We start from the raw sequence: 14,652 nt of genomic DNA on the forward strand, positions 1-14,652 counted from the left end.
GTACGATATGCATCTTGACAACTCCCTGTACCGTTGATTCTCGCTGAAATAACCATCCGGATATGCAGTATTTAAAAATCTTTTAATTTATTTATACATATATTTATATATGTACACAATGACTGAGCTATTCTTGTAAAGACAAGAAAAACAGGAAATTTATTTGTTAGTCACGCGCGGCACAATTGCGACCCTAAGACATGTCTGGAGTCCAAGTAAACCAAGAAGAAAGCAAGGCCTAAATTGAGCGCAAACTCAGAGCTGAATGCAGTGGGACCCACACTGAGGAAGCTCGCATGAACGTGGTTCACACATCGTAAACATTGTGGAGACCTGCTCATCGGAAATGCTCCAACGATGAGCGGTGAATTGGAACATTTTGCACGCTTGCTCCGAATGTTCGAGATGCTTTACTGCATTTGTGCTCATGTCCACTTGCCAAGGTTAGATTACACAAAAGATCTACCTTTGATTTCCAACTAAAGACCTTTGGCTGCACATTTTTTTTTTTTTTTGCTATCAGCAACACAGCAGGCCAACCAACCTGCGTGGATTTACAGAGTTTATGCAAGCTTCTTTTGTTTATAGGCAAGTGTATCTCTGGTTGCGAAGGCTATTGATGGACAATTTGGGCCTAAGTGCCAGTTTAGTAGCATTCATGCTAGAATAATAAAAACAAATCCCTTTTTGAAATGAAATACTGTACTTGCATGTCTACGGTTGGGTCAAACCCAGGTGACGGATGATACATTGTAAACCCTCCCCTGAAAATAGTGTGTAGTGGTTTTTACACAAGGTGTGACTACTCACCTCTGCCAACACGGTCCTCGTTATACATCAGACGTCAATATGATTACAAATGATGATATGCACACAGCGTACAGGCATAAACAAATAACAAGAATAGAAAATAATGTACTGTATATAGTCCAAACATTTTCAAGCTAACAGTCCCTTTGTCTGCAATAAAGTCCTTTGTTCTCCTTCATAGTGTAAACGTTTTCTTTTTGTGTGGAAAGAAATGTAGTGCCACTAAAATAGCGTGACGGAACGGTGTGTCGACTAATGTGCTGCATGCTGCCCTCTAGTGGTGAGGACTGGGAGTTGTGCTACAGGAACGGGTTGGTTGAGCTGGATGGCCCGGTGGGGGCTCCCGCCTGCAATGACAAAAGGGTTCACAGGTGTTTTACTGCTCTCCTGGTTTAATAAACATAAAAAGTAAAAAATAAAAAACCTGCTCTAAATTACTTTTCGTTCATTGTATTACATCAAGTAAGCGCAAATTTCATCTGTGCTGTATGTTTCACATACAGCACATTTGACAATAAAGTTGTACTTGGTACTTGATAGAACGCATAAAAAAAGCTTACCTAAAAGAAATACACGATACAGATTTTTAGTCTAACACAAGAGGACATTTGCAACCATTCATTCTTGGATTGGAAGATTGAAACGGTGTTAAATTAGGCCACGGATGGAGAATAGTTTGCTTCTCAAGATCTCAACCGCACTTGACGCAACCTCGATTTCGTCGTCTTTTGCGGAAGCTGAAATAAGTGACGAGGCTATTTTGGCCAAGTCGTGAGCAGAGCGTGCAGACACATGTCAAATAAAGTGAGGAAAAGTAAAATGCTTACTCAGACAAATACCCCAAAAATGGACTGAGGTAGAAGTGACAAAAAAAGTATTTGCGGAGGTGATATGAGAATGACAGGTCCAATTTCTGTCACAAGGGGCACAACGGTAACTTGAGACTGCACGCTCACCATGAAGGGGTTACTGGACGCGCCAGGACCAGCCATGGGCTGACCGAACGGCGTCACGGAGGGCTTGGTTGGACCGTAGACTGGGAATGCAGGGCCTCGGGGAGAAAGACAAACACAATCCTTCAACTTTAGAACACTTCACAAATAATTGTTCGATAAGGAGTGAGTAAAACAGTACGGAAGAAGTGAGAGTGGAACAAACCCCAACATGGCAAATTGTATTCGGGAGTGGACTGGAGATTTAAAGGGAAGTCAAGTTCAAAATGTTGTTGGCAATATGTTTTGTGGCCCTACTACAATACTATGATGAATAATGTGGATTAAGCAGCAAAATGCAGCCGTTTCTTTTTTTTTTTTTTTAATCCATCTCACGGGGCGGCCACTTTGCTGTTGACTGCAAATTACATCACAGCGCCATGGGCTGACATAACGACCAATCAAAGGCTTTGTTCAGTCTAGAAGGGCCACATAGAACTTATTGTTAACAAGAAAACATTTGACTTGACTTGCCCTTTAAATGAAATGCCAAGTTTGTTCATTGGGCCTTTGGTAGACAATTACAGTACATAGGGGTTCTCAAGCAGGGTTCCCCAGATCACCGGGGGTCCGTAAGGCGTGTATTGGAGCTCCACAAAATACCCTGTCATCCATTAATGTTGAATCATTTTAAAAACGCGCATTATCGACAGCACATTTGGGGACTAGCGCATCAAAAAAAAAAAAAACAATAAATCTGATAGCCCTTAATTATTATTTATTTTATTTTAAAGACAATAACTACTGTATTTAATACAAACTAAGAAAAAAGGAACTTAAAGCGGGTCCGACTCTTGTGCTGTACCTGCTCCATCTTTCTCATCTTTACTGAAACACACTGTTGCATCTTAAAAATATTGAATAACATTGAATTTGGCTGATTTCTTTATGGTACACCAGGTCATGAATATTTTGGGGCCCACTTGGCTTAAAAAGTTTAAAAAGAACCCTTGATATCAATAATAATCCCTCAGTGAACTGACAACCGATCTGCAACTTCAAATCACAGCACAGCAGCTGCCCGTGACGAGCCGTGACTTTTCGTTCCCTGCATGCAGAAGCGACAATTTGCAAGGCAAATAGCCATCATGCTCAGAAAGAAAAAAAAAATCATAAGGTGCCTGAGAAAGGCGTGCAGCGGAAATCACCGGCAGGTACTGCGTGGGTAGAAAAAGCGGGTATACAAAAGGACACGGGGATGCGGGAGGCCACTAACCATTGGACTGAGGGTGGTAGGCCCCCGGCTGAGAGTAAGGGATGGGGGCCTGGCCAGGGAATTGCTGCTGGAAGTTTCCGCTGAAACTGGTCGGGAGGCAGTATGAAGACGAATTCCCAAAGCCAGCCGGCATGCTCATAGAGCCAGTACCAAATGAGGCGGCTACAACACACATACGCAACAAAGACACACCACAGGGAGGAAACAGTTCTGAGAACACGGGCAATTATCGAAGCTTGCTTGAACATCAACTGAGGGATGGGCAAACTTTTGCGCTCGAGGGCCACGGTTGAATTTTGAAAATGGACAGATGGGCCAGGTCACTCTTAAATGAGGGATTTAAAAAAAACAAAAAGAAAAAGTTGAAGTGCGTCTGTCAATGACATACTGTAGTTTAATCGGGACATTTTAATGAGCATTTTAAGAATGTGTTGAGAGATTTTTCATTTTACAATTTACCATGAATACATGTGATCATCATTATTTTATGAAAAAAAAAAAAAAGCAATTTAATTGACCAATTTTACATGGGTGAAATTGATTTGAAATATATATACACACACATACAGAAATGGGCCGTATGTGTTACATACTTGGCCTGACCGAACCCCAACTAAGCATCACAACCCAAGGAAAAAATGTGATGTGTGGTTTAAAAAAAAATAAAAAAAATAAAAAAAACATGCACACACCTGAAGCTGGAGCTCTGCCATTGGCCTGGAAAGGGTTGGTGGCCATCTCTGAGGCAACAGCCGCAGCAACGAAGGGATTTGTGGAAGGAACACCTAAATGGAAGGCTCCGTCTTAAAAAAGCCAATCTTGAAACAACATGTGTGAGCGGCTCTGACTAAATGCTAAATCTGAAGATCGATTTGAAACTGAAGATTGAGAGAGAGAGAGATATATATATATATATATATATATATTCTTCTCGTAACTAACCCTTGCAACCTGCAGACTCTTTTAGCCAGACTGGGTCACATATTACGAGACTGAAACAATTATTCGCACACCAAAAAGCATCACTATGAAAGCGGTTACCTCCAAAGCCGGGCTGCATGCTGGGTAGAACAGGGGCATTCTGGGCTGGAGATGAGCCAAGTACTGGACCAAATAAATTCCTATCACGACAAGCCTGCGTTATTACATTCCCGCCATTCGAAATTCCGACATGTCCATCTTTTGTTTTCACTAATACAAACCCAATTCCAATGAAGTTGGGATGTTGTGTTAAACATCAATAAAAACAGAATACGGTCCTTTGCAAATCGTGTTCAACCTAGATTTATGTGTAGACACTACAAAGACAAGATATTTAATCACCAAATAGACAAACTTGATTGTTTTTAGCAAATCATTCACTTTTTAAAACAATAATTTTATGGCTGCAACACATTAAAAAAAAAAAAAAAAAAAAAAAAAAGCTGGGACAGGGTCATGTTTGTCACTGTATTACATCGCCCTTTCTTTGAGCCACGGGGTCTCGGCTGCCGTGTTTCACGGTTTTTAACGCAGCACACGTTTTCAACGGCAGACAGGTCTGGACTGCAGTCAGGCCAGCCTTGTACTTTTTCACTACGAAGCCGCACTGTTGCAACACATGCAGAAAGTGGTTTGGCATTGCCTCGCTGAAATAAGTCAGGGCGTCGATGAAAAAGAGGAATGGCAGCATATGTTTCTCCAAAACCTGTATGTACCTTTTTTTCCTTTTTTTTTTTTGCAAAGTCCCAGCTTTTTTTAAACGTGCTGCAATCATAAAATTATAAGTGAAGGATTGTATTTTGTACTTGAAATATTTATCTGCCTTCTTGTAAACAAAATAATGAAATCATTACCCAAATGTATACAAGACCAAGTATTTTGAACACGAGAGTTGCTCCCATAAAGAGGAAAAAAAATGTGTGCGAAAATAGATGTCCACTAGTGTCTCACCCTTGCACATTGTTGCCTATCGAGGAGCTTAGCTTGTTGTCCAACTCAGCCAGAGCGGCGTAGCGATCCTCTGTGCAGCTCCCACTTTGGGACTGGATGGGGAGAGCACTTGACCTGGACGGAATTGGCACGCCTCCTCCTGTTTAAATCGTGTTTTAGAGACGCATTATGGACATTTTTCAGACATGCTCTATAGTTACACAGTTAGGTCGAAGCTTTCACATCGTCTGGGCTGCGTTTACGCTGTTGCCAGCGGCCACGGCTGCCCCGTTTTAGGCCATCGATGACAGGGGTGGGCAAACATGGCAGACCACGACTGTCGCGGATGCACCACAAGAACCAAAACTTCGCCACCAATATCACCGTGTGGATACGAAACCTAGTTGGTCAGAGTAAACTGGACTGCAACCTGATACCCATGTACAGTATATAGACCCCAATATATAACTCCACATACTGTATATGAATATTAAAAAAATGAAAGTGTGAGATGAGTAAATGTGGACAAACTGGTGGAAATGGAAGGGTTAGGGTAGGTACCTGTGGAAAAGGACTTTGAGGGGGGTGACGTGCTCAGATGGGAAGGAATTGCGGTGTTCCCGAATGCATCGAAGTTGGCAAAGTTGCTGTCTGGGTTACCCTGAGTTGCTGCTGCCAACCACAAAGGGGAAATGGGATGAGGAATGAAAGAGTCATGGGATGGAATGATGACGGGGTGTACGGGTTTTTTTGTTTGTTTTGTTTACCTGATTGGCTTGGAAAATGTGCAAAGTTGGCAAAGTTGGTGGTGGGGACCGCTTGGGCAGGTGGGGCAGCAAAGATGTCACCACCCAAGTCCGACAACAAGTCAAACTTTTTCTCTTGGGCTGTGATGTGAGCCTGGGAGCGCCCCAACCCCGGGGACTGGGCATAAGGTACAAACGGTCAAAAGTAAATTTTCCCCCTCCAAAATCATATTTCGAAAGAGGTTGAAGGGCGGGTTTCAGTGCGCATTTGCTTACTTGACGAAGGGGGGTCTTGTTGAGCTGTAAAGTCTTGAGAGGCTGCACTTCCGGGGTGCTGCCAGTGCTGCTGGCGGAGGAGCCAGACACAGACGCCTGGACACTTACGACTGACCTTGCCTGGTCTGGAGGCACATACCTTCAGATTCAGGGAGATTTAAAAATAAAAATAAGATTTAGAAGTTTCGTTCTCATGAGTGAAAGCGAACACTGGAGTTTAAATGTCAAAAAATCTTTGGATTCGAGCAGCTGCCTTCTCTGCTGACCTAAACGCTGAGCTAGATTTACAACCTGAATTCTGAAAATTGTTGTATGTAATTGTCATCATTAATTTCTAACAGTCTCTCCTCTTCATTTTGTAGCATTTATTTTGGCCGCTCTGCTTCCAGGATGTGATACCATCTCCCCAAGACCTTCAGAATCAGTTGAGCTGGCTCATGTGATTTCAACTATATGAGCAATGGGACTTGTTGCTCGTTGCTATCTCCCGTGAGTAGCACTGTATTGTGTTTTTGCACAGTCTTGAGAGTTTCTATCACCGCAGCGAATTTAAGAGATGGATTAAGCCGAATAAAACTCCACTGAAGGCCTAGGTACTCGATGCAAAAATGAAGAACAAATGTGCATCATTTCTACTTAACGGCGTCAATATAACAGTATAATAATGGCTGCAAACAACCAAATCACAGTTTCATGTGAGAATACGTTTAAAAAAAATTCGGGATACCATCTTTTCTTTTCATATTTTTCCTGGAGGAACTCTTTCACTTTCTGTGGCTCCCGGAAATCTGGAACAACTGACGTCCTGTCATCATAGAGGCCCAACCAGATGTGTTTACAAACCTATAGCGGGGTGGAGGGGGATTTAGAGGAATGAAGAGGGAGGGGGCGGGGGGGTAGGGGGTGTTTGGTGGGGGTGACCGAGAGAGAGGTGAGACAAAGTAGCAGGGAAGAGGAGGGGATGACAAAAAATGGGAGGGACCGAGGGGGGGAGTCAAGAGAAGGAATTCCAATAAAGTTGACAAAGCAGATTTTAAAAAAATGCCAAAACGTGACTTCATAATTAAAGCCAGAGCGTCATGACTATTCAAAGATGCTTGACAATGTTGCGCAAGTGTGCGTGTTACCTCATTGCTGTGTTTCTGTAGGAACTCAATTTCTTGCTGCGTGAAAGTAGTCATAGAAATCGACTTCACTCTGTGTGGGGGGTTCAGCCCTCGCCTGTGGAGGGGGGGGATTTGGTTAGCTAAAATATATGAGAGGCCAGATGCAACCCAAGGGCGCGTGTGTGTATTGGTGTGTGCCTGTGTGTGCGCCCGCGTGACAGCAGCAAAGACGAAAAATACCGCGGTGTGCATTGACTGCATTCCTTGAATTCAAACCAAAGCTGAATGATCACGAGTAAATCACTCGGAAAGCTTCATGTGTGGAGCGTCCATAAAACCAAATTTGAAATGTTATTTGTCCTCACGCTCGGGTTAAAACGCACAAGCCATTATCATGACTAGAATGTGACACTGATACGTCGAACATTGAACAGATAAACCAGAAAAATAAACCTAACCCCCACAAAACAAAATTGCAATCCAAGATTTGCATTTTGAAGACTTGGACAAGCCGCCTGACTACCGCAAGAGACATGACGGTGAAGATGGTGACATTCATTTGAAACTACCTGGGGTGGGTCAATTTTCTCACAACTGTAGAACAGAGAAAAGGACATCGGTGATGTATTCAAGCAAGCATAGAGCAGCGTATATACCAAACAAAGACAGGATGTAAAGAAAATTCCAACAGAGGACTCAGACGAGTCAGCAGAATTTTTATTGTTGGGAAAGGGTCGTCCACTGACCGCACTGTACTCAACGGCATATGCCACCAATGAATTAAGTTCTTCTCCAATGAAATCCACCATTAGCAGGGAGAGCTTAAGAAGAAAAGTGAGAGGCCACGACTGCCGTGGATGCGTTGCGAGATGTCTACACTGTAAAAATATTTGCCAGTTACAGTGTGGAGGTGTAACCTCATCCGCTGTAGTAAAACGCAGCGCGGACCGCTACAGCCGACAGTATGTAACGGGGCGTATCAAAACATGGACGCGGTCTGCGGTGTGACGGGAAGCATATATTTCCCGGCATCTCGCGTTCAACGCCTACAACTCGAAAATGTTTCATTTACTGACAAAGCTCCCCGTGGCATTTGTAACAGCTAATGTTGAATATGTGTATGCGTGTGAAAGAGAGACCAGAAAGTGTGCGAGAGAGAAAGCGAGAGCATTTTTTGGCAATGCTGGATGGATTGCTGAAGGAGTTGCTGAACAAAAACGAATACCATAAACCGTCTCTCCCACACAAAGCTTGCTAAAAAGCTGTTGGGGAGACTTGAGGCTGCGGAGAGTTCCCAGGAGACTGGTGGAGGAGTAGTAAAGTCCTGGTAGGGGGAAAAAAAAATTGCCTTCGGGAAGGGATTTAAAAACAACACTGGTGGTACTGTACTAGAGAGGTGAGGTCGGAATCCACGCTGAGCAAAAATTGTGGAAGGATGTGAGAATGCTAGTAAGCGCAACTTTGCAGTTCCCTTTTTGCCTCATTGAATGAGGAAAAGGATTTGTAAAAACATTTATGTAAGGTAGTCTGCCATCTATGACAGAACGAGGGTTATTTCCCCAAATGTTTGGGGGGTTTTTGGGGTGTGTGTGAGAAATGGCCCACTTTCAACAATTTTTCACTTGTATTCCAAACATTTGAAAACAAATATGTGTACTTTTCTAATCAAAATAACTCACAGTAAAGAAAAGAAACTCATTTATACATTTGTATGAAAACAGATTTTTTTGTCTGTACTTTTCTTTGACTACAAGAGTTCAATCGGTATTTGTATTTTGACCGTTTTCTACAAAAATATCTATACAGAACTTCGACTAAGGACATCTTGAGTGTCTTTGCCACCTCTATGTGATGGACAATAAAAATGTTTTTTACTAGAGTACACTTCAGAGTCTCAGCTTTTTTTAACTTCTACTTTTTATACTACATAAACGGCAGAAGAAATTGTTTTTACTTTTACATTTGAGTGTCTTCGCTATTTTACTTTAAGACAAAAATGTAATTGGTGCTAAGTACGGAGTCGGAGTGCTTTCGCCACCTCTGTCAACGACTTCGTCCCTTACCGGGACACATACAAACAACACCCACGAGATCATGTTCCACTAATCCACTTCGACATTTTTTTTCAGATTAAATGTCCCTTTAAACACTCCAGTCCAAGATTCATTTCAATTTCTACGTAGCCGGCCACACGACCACGGCCTGGGACTGAACGCGTCTCGACTTGACTGGAACGCTAGCATACGTGCTAACGGAACCGCCAAGTCAGCCACCAGCGGTGCTCCCCGGCTTTCCCCTTCTCCTCCCGGCAAACGCCTCGAACTCACCGGGTGGACGGCAAAAATGAGAATCGGACTTACAAGATGCCGGAGCAGGTGGTGCAGACGAAGGAGCCCACTGTCATGTTGACATAGGTCGGGCCGCGCTGATCACAGTCGAAGCATTTCCTATTCGCGGGAAGGCTAGTCATTTCCCGGAGCATCTTTAAATGAGTCTCCTCTTGCTTTCGCTTTGCGCTGGTCGCCATGGTGGAATATACAGGTGGCCGCGTTGGACGGCAGCGGCCGGGCAGACAGGCAATCGGGCGGGGAGGAAGGGAGAGAGACGGGCAGGCGGCAAGCAGGCACCTTACTGAGAGCTAGGAAGGGCGACTGACAAATTTCTTCTTCTGCGGGAAAATAAGTTCATCAAGCGACCGGCTTTACCAGTCAAAGCGCCACCCGCAGGACAGAATTATATCACAATGTCAAGTTCGAAAAGAACAACGATGGGACGCTTGAACGTGCAGTTTTTTGACTAAACAAACAGACAAATATACAGACAAACTGCGATCTTTTTTTATTGTACAACTTTGTCTTTATTAAAATAGTAAACACCAAGTTGTAGTGCCAACGTCATTGAAATTGGGTTTGTACTTGTGCTTTAAAAAAAGGGAATTCAGTGAAATTGGATCATTTCCCCGCAGCACATGTAATTATTTATTTCACGGTACATGAGTGAATGCGAACCACGTTACTCTAACGCATACACCAATACCAACGAAGAAATTGCTTGAACACTGTTTTAATTTGACTGCCAGTAGTTAAACAATGTCTGTAGTCCAACTAGATGAGTGTTTTGAAAAAAAAAATGTTGTTGACACAGATTATAACAGCTTCATTGAACTCTTTTGGGGAACAAAAATAAAATAAAATAAATCCACCAACATAATTCAAGTCTGTGGTCTGCGCCTTGGCACACATTAGACAACAGGTGCTAGTTGAATACCTTGAGATGAGACATCCCCTGTTTCTTTTGGCCTTGGCAACTCTGACAGCGATCACACTGGCCTCTTTCATAGTGAGCCACTACTTGCTCTGCCCTTCTTGATGGCGAGATGATGCTGGACTTCAAAATGTACACTCTGAGGCATTTTGCCACTCAGGCAAGAAAACCAGTCCCATATTAAACAAAACCGCTCAACAATGAACTATTATTTTCGACCTACATAATCAAGAACCACTAAAAAAAAATAATAATAAATAATATTTTGTTATGTTGGAAAAATGTGAGTTTCACATTGGAAATGAGGCACAACCTTTTGTTTGGATAAAAAAAAAAAACAACAACAACAACAAAATGGGTTTGACATAATTGTGAGAGTTCTGCAAAGGCAGACAGATGTCCAAACAAGTCCCATCCACATTGGATGGCTTCATTTCAGTTTTGGTTTCTTTCTCTTGCTGTTTCCACTTTCTGCAGCTTCCACAGGCTGGAGGAGGAAAGAGCGAAGAATTGTAGGGGCAGACATATTCAGACACATTTGTTCAATTTCAACTACATTGCTGTCTGCTTCTAATCTATGGTAGAAGTTACACTACTTTTTTGTCATTTAGATCTACTCTATTCACGGAAAGAATCGCTTTATACAATATTGGAGATGGCTTTGGCCTGAGCACGACAGTTTTTCGTAGGTTGACATTTGCAACGGACTTTACCATCTAAATATTTTTTTAAGTAAAACTGGTATGAATGGTCTCTTCAATCCTATATTTTCCCTGCTCTCAGATTTCTGAAATGTAGCTTTTTGTTATTCATTCAATGATACATTTAAATAAGCGATAAAGTGATCTGGATGTTCACCTGCTTCCTCTTTCGAAGAACTCTGAAAAAGTCATCCATCCGAGTTTGCCTCCCTTGTCCCGCTGCCGTCGCCTCCTCCCTCTGCTTTCTCGTACTCTCGCGTATCTGTCGGAATCTCTCCATGCGCCGACGGACTCGTTCTTCTCTAAGAACACAAACGCAGCCATCGAGTGACAATTCTTGAAAAGGGGAGAAAATTGTGTACAAAATACCACGGCAGGTACAGGTACATACTTGACATGTGTGCACTTGCAGAAAAACCCAACCAAGGCTTCTTCGTCCGGCTCAGTCCACATCAACTCGGGTACTTCTGCGTGTGGCGTTTCCACAAATAACTTCCGCGCGTCTTCGTATTTCCAATTATCTGGAACCGGATGGGTCTGTGGTGCATTGCAGGATCAAAATGTTCGAAATAACTCACGGGAGAGGGGGGGAGGGTGGTGGTTGATGAGGTCGCACCTTTCTGTTGATGTGCAAAACGACATTTTCAATAGTGCGGTACTTTTGGATGAGTCTCAGAGCTCTCTTTGGACCTAAACCAGCTATCTTGTCACAGTAGTCGCATCCCAGCAAGATGCACAGGTCAACAAACTAGGAAAGCAAAAGAAGCGATGAATCATAAGCAGGGCACGGAAAGCTGTGGTTCTCCTTGCCAACATGTAAAAGCATGAGGTGACTTGAATTGCACCATTTCTTTTCACTTCATTCAATCGGTGGCGTATCTTTTTGTACGCAACATCAAGCAAAATAATAACCATCATCATTTCAAATATTTATGAAGTGGCCGCTTTTAATTTGAAAAACTCCTAAAATGGGGCGATCACAAGTGAAGGTACCAGTGTAATCCCTTACCTCTTTGTGAGTTAGTTGGAGCTTCTCCAACAACTTCGGTAAAGAATATTCCACAATATCACTGTAAAAAAAACAAACAAACTGATAAGTACACTTTATGATATGCAAGCCATTGTGTCGTTACTGTTTCCACTTTATTTCATTGGGATCCCTCCAGGGACAAAAGTACGGTAGCCAGACATACTGCTCAATTTTGTGTAAGTGACACAACAAAGAACGGCGAATATCTTTTTTAGGTTTAGTCCAAAAATGTCCGTGACTTTCATGAAAACTGCAGAGAGAGTTGCTAACAGCGAATGGAATTTTCCTTTAAAAAGCAGCGCGTCTGTCCCCTCTGTACCTGTCTCTCTTAGCATTCAGTTGACGAATCAGAACATGCGCTCCAAACGGCAATGTGTCCATGTCCTCCGATGCCACAGATTCCGCAGCCCCCTGTCGCACCAGCCAAGCGCAAAAAGCCTCAGCATCTCCCGGAGCCTGCAACGAGCCAACAAGTAAGGGACAAGATGCTTTACGTGACAGAGTCAAGAGAAAAAATAAAAATACAACAGAATGATGATGTTCATACTTGGACCACAGGCACACCCAGAAGCTTCAGGAGATGGACACAGTCTTTTGTTTGGGGTGATGCTGGATGGAGGACAAACATGTCGCTTGAGAAGATAAACATATAAAGTATAAGAGCATATTCCAGTGGCACGCCATGCATTTGGTACCCCGGCCTTCAGTGAGATCATTATTGTGATCAACGTCAATGCTGACGTCATCTGTAATTTGATTGGTGAACGAAACACCCTCATTGCTAATGTAGATCAAATTTCATGAGCCTATACTACAGATTCTCGAGCCCATGGGCAGATTAGTTTGATATGGTAACACATAGACGCTGAAATCTGATTGGACGAAAAACATGGAACATCCACATGCACGTACTGGAAGCAGTGAAGCAAAGAGCAACGCTAAGAAATGAAGAGAACAGAGTATTGGGAATGAATCAATACAATTCCATGGAACAAATATTAGAATTTAGGTTGGAAATGTAGGTCAAGTGGTACTCGGTACTCAGGTTCTCGGAAAGCTGTGTTTTTGTACCTGTGCCCAAATGGTTGGGGGAGCGCCAACCCGCTGCCTCGGCTCGTTTCTGAAGCTGTAGGAAAAAAAAGCTTTCACACTGCAGGACCTTGCATACACACCGTGTCTCTTCGGCACGTTAAATATTTTTGTTTGATTTTTATGTTATAATTGTTATGAGAAAATTTGAAATCACAATTAACGTCCCAATAATTGTTGATCAGTTACTTGAATGACACACAACTGCGTAACTTACAATAGCGAGCTTTTCTCCTGGAGGCCTTCCATCAAACACAAACACAGGCTTTATCTCGTGTTCCAGGAAGGTCAGCGTGCGAAAGAACAGACCGGTCAGCGGACTGCAGACAGAACAGACATAAAGCACGCTTTGCCATGTACTGTATTGCATTGCATTAAATAAAACTGCATCGAGAGCACATTCCATCAGATTGTTCTTCCACAGTGTGCAAGATATTCTGTCTTCAAGGAACGTACTTGAGTGATGGTGCTGCTGTACGGAACTGGTTCATCACAATTGATGTATCCAATGCAATTATCTTGCCTGTGGAGTAAGCAGAAACTAAACGGAGTTAATTGATTACTAAACTCTTACTGCTACTATATAGGGAACTATTTTGGAGTGCAGATATTGACAACTAATGAGCACACAATCACATTGATGGCATTGGACATATTTCTAAAATACAGTACTGTATTAACTCTTGCATGCCCTTTTCTAAACTTTCGAATGTCCAGCTGTTCACGTTTGAAGTACTTTTCGCAAAATTCATGACTGCTGTGCGAACCATTAAAATTTCAATGGAAGGCCACTTCTACGACTTGTTTTTCTTTTTCCAGTCTCGCTGCATCTCTGGTGCAATCGATAAATCGAGAGAACTACTGTTGATCACTTATGTGTCATCTTGGTCTAGTGATGTCAAAACTGAACAGTACGAAGGACTGTTTACATTCCGATTCTCGTCGAAACAGCGAAGGGTCGTAGTCCAATCGTGGCTAGAAACATACACACGGACAAAATTGCTGGTACATATCTGTTAATGAAAGAAAAACCCATAGTGGGTGCAGAAATAACTAGAATCTGACAAAAAAATTAATAACAATAATAAATGAAAATTATTCATTGAAAATGAGATACTGCTTTTGAATTGTGGTTTCATAAATGTAATAATTAAATAAAAGTCACGAATCACGACTCTGCAACCTTAACTCAGCGAGGGAAAGTTTCCAAGTTAGCTCGTGGCTAACAACAATGATGAAAGAGTACCGAAAAAAAAAACGACACAGGGCGATCAAAAGTGGGCCGTGAGTGTTTACCTGTATAGTCACTGATATCTTTGTGGGAAATCGCACCGGGAGCTTCCAATCGAATCAAATCTGCCAGTTTAATAATCCCCATCCTGGCACCATCCCACCGCACCCTAACTAACCAATTTGCGATGTGACGTCACTTCTGGTAATGCCAGGAAAACTGTTTTTTTTAATTTAGTACATCATTTTATTTATGCGATATATATTTTTTGTATTCGCCG

The 14,652-nt window shown here is 42.5% G+C and overlaps 2 protein-coding genes across 6 annotated transcripts; both read right to left on the bottom strand.

The window, feature by feature from the left end:
* Positions 1-136: 136 nt before the first annotated feature.
* On the bottom strand, positions 137-9,722 carry agfg1b (ArfGAP with FG repeats 1b). Of its 4 annotated transcripts, none has more exons than XM_019877926.1 (12): positions 9,418-9,722; positions 7,079-7,172; positions 6,679-6,794; positions 5,952-6,090; positions 5,697-5,853; positions 5,491-5,598; positions 4,951-5,089; positions 4,060-4,139; positions 3,711-3,803; positions 3,019-3,180; positions 1,767-1,861; positions 137-1,157 (listed from the first exon to the last, which is right to left on the bottom strand). In XM_019877926.1, the coding sequence occupies exons 1-12, from the start codon at positions 9,582-9,584 to the stop codon at positions 1,110-1,112; spliced, it is 1,398 nt and encodes a 465-aa protein (XP_019733485.1). In that variant the 5' UTR covers positions 9,585-9,722; the 3' UTR covers positions 137-1,109. The 4 variants fall into 4 exon arrangements, with proteins under 4 accessions (XP_019733485.1, XP_019733484.1, XP_019733486.1 ...); XM_019877925.1 differs by having other exon boundaries at positions 5,491-5,601; XM_019877927.1 differs by lacking the exon at positions 5,491-5,598.
* Positions 9,723-10,008: 286 nt separating this feature from the next.
* LOC109520519 (probable flap endonuclease 1 homolog) lies at positions 10,009-14,618 on the bottom strand. Of its 2 annotated transcripts, none has more exons than XM_019877798.1 (11): positions 14,438-14,618; positions 13,598-13,682; positions 13,359-13,461; positions 13,124-13,178; positions 12,600-12,661; positions 12,372-12,508; positions 12,032-12,092; positions 11,639-11,770; positions 11,414-11,559; positions 11,180-11,324; positions 10,009-10,808 (listed from the first exon to the last, which is right to left on the bottom strand). In XM_019877798.1, exons 1-11 carry the CDS (start codon positions 14,517-14,519, stop codon positions 10,752-10,754), a joined length of 1,065 nt encoding a protein of 354 aa, XP_019733357.1. In that variant the 5' UTR covers positions 14,520-14,618; the 3' UTR covers positions 10,009-10,751. The 2 variants fall into 2 exon arrangements, with proteins under 2 accessions (XP_019733357.1, XP_019733358.1); XM_019877799.1 differs by having other exon boundaries at positions 13,598-13,664; positions 14,438-14,615.
* Positions 14,619-14,652: the final 34 nt, after the last annotated feature.

This window comes from Hippocampus comes, unplaced genomic scaffold (assembly GCF_001891065.2).
Source record: "Hippocampus comes isolate QL1 unplaced genomic scaffold, H_comes_QL1_v1.1 scaffold317, whole genome shotgun sequence".
NCBI classification, from domain to species: domain Eukaryota; kingdom Metazoa; phylum Chordata; class Actinopteri; order Syngnathiformes; family Syngnathidae; genus Hippocampus; species Hippocampus comes.